This window comes from Nymphalis io, chromosome 27 (genome assembly GCF_905147045.1).
Source record: "Nymphalis io chromosome 27, ilAglIoxx1.1, whole genome shotgun sequence".
Classification (NCBI taxonomy): Eukaryota; Metazoa; Arthropoda; class Insecta; order Lepidoptera; family Nymphalidae; genus Nymphalis; species Nymphalis io.
In genome coordinates, this window is record NC_065914.1 from 3,347,639 (window position 1) to 3,359,566 (window position 11,928).

The following is an 11,928-nucleotide window of genomic DNA, read 5'->3' on the forward strand; positions in this document are numbered from 1 at the left end:
TGATTATATAGTATTGACAGAACGTCACAAGGCTACGTGTGAGTGGGGTCTAGCCATCATAACTCTGTGACTATACGTAAATAGTCGATAGTTAAATAAACAAAACAAAAATACTATGACGTCACAGAATATTAATGGTCTATGAAGTCACCATATATTAACCACCAATTTTCATTAAAACTAAACTAAATTTAAATATTTTCCATACATTTAACAAAAACAGATAAAAAATTTATAGCTTATAATACGATAGCTTCCCTTTCTTTAGCGACGGGTATAATGTTGGCTGGAAATAGAAAAAAAGTACTTTAATTAAAACTATTACTAGATTAACTTAAGAATTTTACGTCACTATCTTAAAATTGGAGAAAATCGGGTTTAATTTGAACTATTTAAGCCGGGATTTACTTTATCTAGAGAAATAAAAAAATAAAAATAGTGGGAGTGCCAAGGTACACGAGAGTTGATGTGTAAGCATGCGTGCTCGTGTACCGATCTCACGCACACATTAACACACTCACAATAACAAATCTTACGCAGACGTCATCTGACGCTCGAACTCTTCACACATATAAACTAAATACACGAAAGGGTCAAACAGGTGTAGCTTTGCATCGGTAAAGCCATTGCTTTATTTATCTGAAAGACTTGTAAGCGAGTGTTTGAAGTAGATATAATTGCCACCGGACGGTAAGTGGTCACCACCGCCATATAGATATTGGCACTGTAAGAAGCAATAACCTTTCTTTAAGTCGCAAATGCGCCGCGTTGGTAACTAAGATGTTATGTCCCTTGTGTACGTAGTTACACTGGCTCACTCATACTTGAACCTGTAACACAATAATAATAAGTATTGCTATTTGGTACCCAGACGGGTTTGCACAAAAGTGCTAAGTCTAAATCTAGTAAAAATTTTATTTAATTTCATGTGGTTGACATAGGACTTTTTTTAATTCCAGTTGTAATTTTTTATTTAGGGTCCTGTTCTAAAAACGCATACCAATCTCACAAAAAAATACTAACCCTATTCAGACGTGTAATGGAGGTTACAAAGTCCTGTATGAACATCAACGAATACCAAATCCAAGTTTCAAAAAAAAAAAATTTTTTTTTATCATTGTACTTCTGACGCTACACTGCCATATATCGCAGTTTCAAACGGTCCTATACTAAGCGGCTCATGGAACACATAATATACTTTCTTATTGATCTTAAGAGAGATTAGCCAACTGCGCGGGACATTTTATAGGACACAAGTGTGTGCACAAACACAGGTGCACTCTCTATTCCCTCACTCTCATAATACGATGGGACGACAATCCGACACGACCGGAAAGAGTTCAGGCGCAGATCCAACGGCTTTACGTGCTTTCCGAGGCACGGGAGTGTACACAATTTCAACTTCTAGACTCCGGGCTGCTACTGAGATTTATCGACATAAAGTCCAGTAACTTTTTATCAGCCTTACCTGAGGTTAGACCTCGGGGTGTGCGGCATATCTAGCCACTATACCAACGAGGCAGTCATTTGGTAGCATATTGCCAATATAACTCAAGAGGTGAATACTTTTTTTTTTTACGCTGGAAAAACGCATTACGCGTTTCCCCCACGGGAACAGTGGGGGGGTAGTGGGGCTCGCCGATGTCCGAGGCGCCGAGAGCGCCCCGAACAACGGAATACCCACTAAAAAACCAGCGGTACCCTTTCCGTCATAACGAGGAGCGCCACGGGATCGCTTGCGCATGCTACCGCGACGCTCTGACGGGTGGTCTGCGTATGCAGGCCGCCATTCTCTATGGGGATTACCAGGGTACTGAGAACCCCCTAGTCCCAGCGACGCCTATTGCGGCGGAGGGAGAAGGTGCGCATAGCGCCTCATTCTTCTTCTTCCGCCGAAGAAGACTGGAGAGAAGAAAGAATGACCTCCTTCTGCGACATTACATTTTCACAGAAGGAGACCATTTCCGACCAACACTCATCGCTTCCGAGCATCGCGTTGATGATGCTCGGCAAGGAGAGGTCTCCGCCGACAACTGCCGCCAGAGAAAGCCTCTGGGGCCCCCACGCGACACACTCCGTCAGGGTGTGTTGCGCCGTGTCGGTTGGCGCACCACACTCGTGGCAGGAAGGTGACATTTCCCGCCGTGCTATCTTGTGCAGGTACTTACCGAAGCAGCCGTGTCCGGTAAGTACCTGCGTTAACCTAAACGAGAGCGTGCCTCGTTTTCTTTTGAGCCAGCGATTTAAGTGGGGACGTACCGCCTCCACTGTCGCCAGGCCCGCTGTGGGGGACCTCAGATCTTCCTCCCATCGGGCTATCAGGGCTTGCTGGGCTAGAGCCCTGATCCGCCTAACATCAGCCGACCCTGGACGGTCGCCGCGGTCTCTCGCCTCGGCCCGGAAGCGGTACACCTCTGCGAGTACCTCCGCCTGGAGTTCCCAGGGCAGATCGCCCGCGAGGAGCGTCGCCTCAGTCCAAGACACCGTACGATACCCTCTTATCGCTCTTACCGCTATGACCCTCTGTGGCCTTCGCAGGAGGGCTCGGTTGTGAGCAGTGAGCGCATCGACCCATATCGGGGCACCGTACAGTGCCATCGACCGCACTACGCCAGCATAGAGGCGCCGACATAGCGATCCCGGTCCTCCCACGTTGGGTAGGAGGCGACCCAAGGCGGCAGCTGTGTTGATGAGCTTCGGGCCGAGTTGCACGAAGTGCTGTCTGAAGCTCCATCGCCCGTCCAGGATCAAGCCCAGATACTTCATCTGGGCCTGCACCTTGATCACCGTCCGTCGTGGACGGTGATACTTGCCCCCCGAGGGGGGCCTCTCCGTGGACCGTGGAAGAGGAGAGCCTCCGTTTTGGATATGGAGACTCTCAGGCCCAGCATTTCCATTCGGTCCACGGTCAAAGTTGTTCCAACTTCGGCCAGGCGGGCCGCCTCCCCAAAGTCCCGTCCCGTCGCGGTAATGAGGGTGTCGTCCGCGTACCAGAACACCCCCCTACCGGGAAGGACGGGTGCCTTCAGAAGCCAATCAAAACCGACGTTCCACAGAATTGGGCCGAGGACCGACCCCTGTGGAACGCCGCAGCCTACCCGACGCCGGACCAACTTTCCGTCGCCTCCTGCCCATACGACCTCCCTGTCCTGGAGGTACGCCTCCAACAGTCTCCTCAGATAGATCGGCACCCCTTGGTATCGGAGAGCCTCTGTGCTCGTCTCGAATATTAAACTGTTGGAGACTGTTAAAGGCGTTTGCAACGTCTAACCGCCAGGACCACTTGCCCCTGGGCCACTGCTTCCGTGGTCCGAGTCTTCAGGGCGTTCAAGGCGTCGATCGTTGAACGGCCCGCCCTGAACCCGAACTGAGCCTCCGAGAGACCCGGACCGGCCTGGTTGAGGTGTTGAACGAGACGAGCTGCAAGAATCTTCTCAAACAATTTGCCCGTCTCGTTCAGCAGCACTATCGGCCTATATGCCGAAGAGGAGCCTGGTGCCCGCCCCTCTTTTGGCAAGAGCACCAACTTCCCTTGCTTCCAAGGCTTCGGAAACTGCCCGCTGCGCAGACATTCGTTGAACAGCTCCCGAAGCCTTGTACCTAGGTATTCCAGGGCATCGCACAGAACACCGTCCGGACCCGGCGCCGTGTTTTTGGTCCTCAAGCGGCCGAGGGCTATCTCCATTTCTCGCTCCGTGATCAATGGTGGGGCCACTAGGTCTTCTATCACAGAGCGAGGGACCATCTGTGGAGGGACAAACTCGCCTGGGTGGGGAAACAGTTCCCCGACCAGGCGCAGAACGAGCTCCGGCGGCAGCGTCTCCGTCACGGGGGTAGTTTGGGTGCGGAATTTTCTGCGAAACCCTCGATATGCTCGCCCCCATGGGTTTCGGTTGAGGCTCACCAGCAGCTCTTCCCTCGCCTTCTCTTTGGCCCGACTTATTGCCAGCTGCAGGTCCTTTTTTAGCTGGCGGTAAGCCGCCAAAAGCTGTCCCTCCAGGTCCACATCGAGGCCGTTGCGTCTTCGACAGCGGACGTAGGCCCGCCGCGCCCGATTGCACGTCGCCCGAAGCTCGGCTATTTCGGGCGACCACCAGTACACATGCCGGCGCTGGGCTCTGCGACGGGTCCTCGGCATGGCCGCATCGCAGACCTCTTTGAGGGCACGGCTAATGCGGCCCGCCAGCTCTTCCACGCTGGCACCCTCCCTCCGTCCCGCGGAACCCCACCGTTGCACAATGGCGGCCTCCTTGACTAGCTCGCGGTCTAACTGGCCAAGAGACCACCTCGGCAAAGTGGTCGGCACCCTCTGGAGTTCCGCCAGCCTGCGAGTGGTAGAGATCTCGAATTGGATGTAACGGTGGTCCGACAGAGTCTCCACCTCTTCCTCTACCCTCCATTCCGACACTCTGCGTGCTACGACAGGTGTGGCGAAGGAGACGTCCACCACGGACCCCCCGTTATGGCGCACGCAGGTGTGAGCCTGCCCCTTGTTCAGTAGGGATAGGCCGGAGAGTAGTGCCCACACTTGGACAGCCCTTCCTCGCAGGTTCGTGGCGGGGTTGCCCCAGGCGCGTGACTTCGCGTTTAAGTCGCCGAGAACCAGAATAGGTTTCATCGACTGTCTGGCCACCGCAGCTCTGAGCGATCCAAGATATGTCTCGAACTCTACCAAGCTGCGGTTAGGGGAGAAGTACGTTCCCACAACTACGTACTCTCCCCACTCCGCCACTACGTAGCCCGAGCCCCTCTCAATGAGTGAGAGGGGAGGAACTGTTCCGTTGCGAGTGAGGACCGCCACGGTGTCGTCCAAGTCACCTGCCCAATGAGGTAGGGGAAGGACGTAGTAGGGCTCGCAGGCCACAGCCAGGTCGATCTCCCACTCCGCCATGGACTGCAGCAGTAGGTCTTGAGCCCCGGCGCAGTGGTTTAGGTTCGTCTGAAGGAAGCTGATTTCTGCATGACGACATTGCAGCTTCCTTCTCGGCCTGGTGCCGTCCGACATTGGAGGTGGTCTGTGTGCCTAAGACCACCTTACCCTTCGTGATGGGTGGGATGCACTCCCTCGACCCCATCATGTGCCCGGAGGGCTTTCCAGCGTCCGCGCACACTGCGCAGCGCAGCTTCCCCGTGCAGCCCACCGATTTGAGGCCATCGACGCCGCACCGGAAGCAAAGTCCCGCACGTTCAGCCCTAGATGGGCAGAGTGCCTTGGTGTGACCAAGACCCATGCACTTGAAGCAGCGCAAAGGACGCTGCTCCAAAACGTGTACCCTGGCTGAACTCCATCCAACCAGAAGACAACCGCTGTCAGACAGTTTTTTCGCCACCGCTATCGGACATGTCACACGAGCCATACCCATGTATCCGGGTCCGCGTGACATCTCTCCGCACTTAATCGCCTCAACGGGGCAACTCCCCTCACGAGCGACAGCGGCGATTAACTTTTCCCTAGTGACGGAGTCGTCTAGGCCCGTCACCCTTAAGTCCACCTTCATTGTATGGCGGACAACGTTAGCCACCCCATCCAAAACAGTGCGGAGCTTCTCGGCAAGCTTTTCTGCTTGGTCCGACTGGGCCCTAGGCAGCTCCAGGACTCTGGCACCCGTCGCAGAACGACGGACTTTAAGTCCGCCACAGATACCGAGGTCCTGAAGCTTTACACCCTGCTCGGCTCGCTCCAGGACGTGGGCGTACGTGACACCCTTTACTTGCGCCTCCGGCTGCAATGTTACCACTGCAGCCGTGCGAGGGGTAGCCAACTTCGGTTTCGGAGCTTGAGGTGCTATTGGCTCCATTGGCGCAGCTGCAGTGGGTACAAAAGCTGTGGGGGAAGGTTTCTTTCCCTTCCTACCCTTCTTTACTACGGTAAAGAAAAATAATAATAATAATAAAAGAATAGATAATAAGAGATGAATGATATGATAGAATGATAGATAATAATAAGAGGTGAATACTTACCATCACACTATTTATTATATTTATTTACAATCGACTATTTTATCAAATCTTATACAATTAAAAACAATTGTAACAAGAACAAAAAAAAATATAACTACAGAAGCGGTTATAACTCGCTTATTTCAATAGATTTTTAAATATATATTTAAAAGATATTAAAATTAAAAAAGGTGTTTGCAAGGTTACGTCCAATCGCTTGTCTGGAACTAGCTTAAAATTTAGTTAGCGCGAGTCACACATACTAACAAGTGAAATTAAAAAAAAGCTTGTAAAAAAACGCGTGCAATTATATACCCTAAGCTTAGCGATAGCGACGCAATAGTCCCCGAAAGACGCCCAATGTTTTACTTTAATTACGGCAAATACACACTTATCGAATTTATATAAAAATCTATTGAAAAAATACGAAAATACGACAACAATAATAAAACGACCGTCTAAATTTTTCGTATTTATTTGTTTACAAACTAAAATAAATATTTAACAGAATACTCGGGTAACTTTGTTACGACATATTTTTGCACAGAAAAAAAAATCACACTTAAAATTACAGATAATATATACAAAATTCGTCTAATTATAATACATATTGTAAAATGAAGTACATTAATGATTTAAACGGCGCTAGAAAGAGTCCGATTCATTAAATATACAATTTAATAAAAAAAATAAAATCTCAATTTCAATTCTACTGCAATTACTTATCGACTTTAAAAAGCTTTTATATAATCTATGGTTAAACAACGAAAACTATAAATACTAATCGGACAGACTACAGTTTGCGACTATAACATTATTACAGATTAAAAAAAACTAGTTATTTGGTTGAAATTTAAAATAATACTATAAATTCATTTATTTACACTTGTAAGACCATTTTTCAATATGATTTAGCAAAAATTAAAGTCTTAGTGAAGTGTAAATATGTCAATATAAAGGTAGGTTCAGATAAGCGATGTTAATCGACAGCCGCTCGGATACGATTCAGATGTAAGCGGTTAACATATCACTAATCAATATGATTGCGTTCATTTATTTAATCATATGATAATGGCAACATTAATTACGTCATAAATAGTAAATTTGAGTGTTCATATAATGTACATACTATATATATATGTTCATATAATGTACATACTAAATACAATGTTTAGCGAAATATCGCTTAAGACAATCGCTTTGGTATTAGAGAATTTCGCTCATATCTGAATAAACCTTATATATTATATTAATCATCAGGAAACTGTTATTAAAATTAATTGTGCATCTGTTTTTACATTAAATTTTTAAATTGGTTCCATTTTTAAAATCATAATTGACATATTGTTTTTTTTATAAATCCATTCTTTGAAATTAAATTTACATTTATAAATTAAAATTTTAAAAAGAAATGTAACAATTAGTTCCTTCTCAATTTATTTTTATCAATAATAACTGATTTCTGTGATAGATACTAGCTACGGGGTATTTAGAAAACAGGGGAAGCCAATTAAATAATAATAATTATCATGATAATAAAACCTTTTTAGTATATATATATATATATATATATATATTACAGTTCAGAAATCTTAAAACATTTACTTTTTATGTATAAAATTTATTGAATATAATCCAATTTGATTTATGCATTGAACGAAGAGACATTTGGTCATTTCCTTCTAAAACTTAAAATCCAAATGTAATATAAATTATCATGATAAACACCAATTAAATACTTAGCAACGTCCAATATTACCCATAATGTGGTTGACCACTTCCGTCGATGAGGCTGTACCACCCACGTCCGAGGTGAGGACCTTGTCAACGTTGATTGTCTTATTAACAGCTCGTCTTATCAGGTCAGCATGGAAGTGGTGACCGAGGTGTTCTAGCATATCGATGGAAGCGTTAATCATAGCTATTGGGTTCGCGACATTCTTGTCAGCTATCGCTGTGCCTGGAAAGATTCAAAATAACAAAAAATATAAAGTTAGTTAATGTCACATGCTGCTCTAATGTGGTTTAGTGGCTACACCTCTTCTTGGTGCTAGGATTTTTTTTTTATAGAATAGGAAAGCGGACGAGCATATGGGCCACCTAATGGGTAGTGGTAACCAAACGCCTTTAGACAATGGCATTGTAAGAAATGTCAACCATCGCTTACATAGCCAATGCGCCACCAACCTTGGGAACTAAGATAAACCCTCGTGCCTGTAATTACACTAAAGCTGGATAGTTGAAATGATTATGCTGTGTTGTGTGTGTGAGCTTATTATTATTATTGGATGTGACACATTTGACAGAATATCATCAGAGTCATGTAGGTTTTCCTTCACAGATGAGCAGGAGATAAAGCCCAGCGGAGCTCGGATTAAGCCCACAGCCTTCAGTTAAGATTCACTGTTGATATGTATGTATATATATGTTATAAGAATAGTTGATCTCTACAACAGCGCTAAAAAAACGCACGCTAATTTAAAACCGCCATTTTGTTTGGGGACAAAAGAGTGAGGTAATTAATTCATTATTGGCGTGATCAAGTCACGCCAATAATGAATTAATACGCCAATAATGATTTGTTGAATGTGTTCGAAGTAATTTAGTGAGTTATTTATATCAATATTTAAAAAGACCAATTCGAGGTTTTTATAAAATCGGTTTCACTTCTGTATGCTAAATGTATTATATATTATTTTATAATCTTACCTAGCAACAAGTTGCATACAACAGTTGTCGATAATCATGTCGTTGTGTTCAATCTCTGGGTACTCCTGTGCGAGCCAACGCGAGGTTTCTAGGAACAGGCCATCAGAGAGCTTCATTATATTCGCCTTGTGAACTGTCGCTACCTGAATAATTGAGAAACAAGAAACGTTTATTTAGTAAAAATGGTAGGCACGTAAATGGATCAGCTGATGAGAGAGTGAGGTGAGACATCACCAACGCCCATGGACATTGCCTGCTGTAACATATATTAACCAATCCTTACAATTTTAATGTGTCACTAAACTTAGGAACTGAGATGTTATATAATAATAATATCCCCACCGACGTATCTTTACGTTGCCGACATGGTGGGGCTTGTGCGCTTCAATGATTCTTAGGGCTATGCCAATAGAGCTACTCATGTTGGATTGGCCTAAGATGAGAAGACAGACCAAGAGAGATACAACCCAAGCCAAGGTGGAACAGCGTACGCCGAGGGCTCCATGACTAAGGGGGTGCTAAGTCGTTAGTATGCGAACTTTAGAGACAAGGGGACCTCTAATTTAATTTACCCTTATCACAGTGAATGCAGGGCTCTGCTGTGATTGACTTTTATGTCCCTAGCTACTTGTGGAAATAATATGATAACTAGGTCCAAAACTAAAAAATATATACAGGCGAACGTGCCATTGTTAGAAGAAGAGTCCACGCAGACTTCTAATTCATCCTCCAAATCTTTATTCCCATTAATACCCTCTTCATCACCAATTTTGTATGCATCTTCACCAAATTCATCACCAACCGGTGCTCAACTGGCAGATGTTGCACAGGAGACAAATTTTGTCAGTGAACCTGTGCCCACCACCAGTGGCGTAAAAAAACGTAAAAAGTGGAGTATGGAAATGAATAAGTTCATCCTACGTACCTACCTATATCTTACAAATTTAGAATCAGACACAAATTCATATCTTTCTTCATTACATATAAAATTTATAGATAAATTAATAAAAAAATAAACAGTTGCGCTGTTTGTTACATAGCGACAAGACGTATTAACTATTGGTGCTTTAATATTATTTGCCAAAATATAATAGTTTTCAACAATAACTTTGTAAATATAAAAGTGATTTACATATGTTTAACGTTGGTCAAGTGCATCGTGATCTACTTCGTGCGTCAAGACGTTAATGAGCTTCATATTGAAAAAACATACCGCAACCGATAGGTCATTGACCACACATAAACAACGTACAAAACTGATAACTATTTTTGCCCGGTCAACTTAAACAGTTGTTGGAACAGAGGTTTCGAACGCACCGCATACGCAGTCGACACAGGTTCAAATCTCACTTGTGCGTATCTATTTTTTTTTTTTTTTTTGGTTACGAAGTAATAATATGGAGTTCGCCTGCTGTAGCAAATCAATAAATGATGCTGAAGATCCTATTGTATGTACATTTTGCGATAGGGAATTCCATGTAGCTTGTATGCTACAGCTAAAAGATCAAGAACTAAAACCGGACGATGATCTTAGACTCTCCTGGCGGTGTTCATCGTGTACCTCAAATAATTCTCGGGACAACAAATCTGATACCCCAATTCGCAATGTCACAAAGCGGTCCAAGCAAAAAACTGATAAGAGTACGTCTTCTGAAAAAAATACACATAAGGTAAATCTCACTGCGCTACAAATATCAAGGGATGAAATTCGAAATATTATTAAATCTGAGTTTAAAGAGGCTTTTTCTGGATTTCAAAATATCCTTGAGGATGTTAAAAAGGAAATTTTGTCACTCCAAGACTCTGTGAAATTTTTAAGTGATACTCATGATGCGATTCTTAAGAGACTAGAAACAGCCGAGAATGGGATAAAAAAGTGTGATGCATTATATTCCGATGTAAAAAACTGCCAATTATCTATGATAAACCTCCAAAATGAAATTAATAATAAAGAACAATGGTCCAGGCGTTCTAATGTTGAGATTATTGGCCTTCCCGAATCCAAAAACGAAAATTTAATGACAACAATGAATAAGTTATCGGAACTGGTGGATCACTCAGCTTACAGTCATTCGGACATCGATTTTATAACCCGCGTGGTCCCTAAAAACAATGCTTCTAAAAAACCAAGACCCGTAATTATTCGATTTTTGTCCAGATGGAAGAAGAATGATTTCCTTGCTAGATTACGAGCAAAGAAGAATATCAGGGCTTGCGACCTTGGCTACGTGGGAAATACTAATCGTGTTTACTTTAACGATCATCTAACAAGTGCTAATAAGGCGCTTCTTCGTAAAACAAAAGAAATAGCTCGCGATAAAAAATATACGTATATTTGGGTAAAAAACTGTTCTATTATGGCTAGAAAAACTGACACTAGCCCTGTTATTCATATACTTAACGAATGTGATTTAAAAAAATTGTAATACGCGCAATTAATTTATCCAACATATTATATTTAAGTACATTTGGTGGCTTCTTTATAAATTTACTAAAATTATGTTGGCTTTTCTATTTAATTGTAATTTTATTAGGCTTTGAGAGAGAGATGAAACTGCTAAATCTGTTTAAGGTTTATTCTATTTGTATAATTTTGGAAAGGAGAATTATTATAATTAATTTAGATGAAATGGTCAGTTTAAATGTATTTAGTATAATTCTTAAGTCTTATATGATTTATAAATTATTTATTTCGCAATGGTATCCAAAATAGCGATTTTGTAACAAAACGTGCGAGGTCTCAGAACAAAAACTTCTGAGTTTTTTTCAAATATATTAAATTGTGAACATGACATAATTTGTCTAACTGAAACGTGGTTATTTACCTGGAATTTTTGATTCAGAAATTTTTGATAGTCGCTACTCGGTCTATAGATCTGATCGTAACTACAATGAACGTAACGATAAAATGGGAGGCGGTGTCATGATTGCGGTGCGTAACGGACTCGTTGTTAAAGACCCTGTCTTTTTGCCGTCAAACGATATCGTTTCCTGTGACGTTTTTTCATTATGCGTAGCTTTAAGGACAAAAGGTAAGCCCGTTAATTGTAGATTTTTTTGTTGTTATTTTCCTCAGTCGGATTCACAATTTCAAGATCAGTTGAACTTTTATGAACGTATCTCTGAATTAGTGATATTGAATCCGAAAGATATATTTTTAATAGTTGGTGATTTTAATGTTCCTAGTGCTATTTGGTCTCCTTCGTCCACATCCGCTGAGCTCTGTGAGAATATTGGAAACTCAATGGTCAATGCAATGTCTTCCTTCATGTCCTTAAA

General features: G+C 43.2%; 1 protein-coding gene across 1 annotated transcript; it reads right to left on the reverse strand.

The window, feature by feature from the left end:
• Nucleotides 1–239: 239 nt before the first annotated feature.
• Nucleotides 240–5,798, reverse strand: LOC126778736 (uncharacterized). Its single transcript, XM_050502359.1, has 4 exons — nucleotides 5,039–5,798; nucleotides 3,791–4,956; nucleotides 3,099–3,234; nucleotides 240–286 (listed from the first exon to the last, which is right to left on the reverse strand). Exons 1-4 carry the CDS (start codon nucleotides 5,796–5,798, stop codon nucleotides 240–242), a joined length of 2,109 nt encoding a protein of 702 aa, XP_050358316.1.
• Between the last annotated feature and the right edge of the window lie 6,130 nt (nucleotides 5,799–11,928).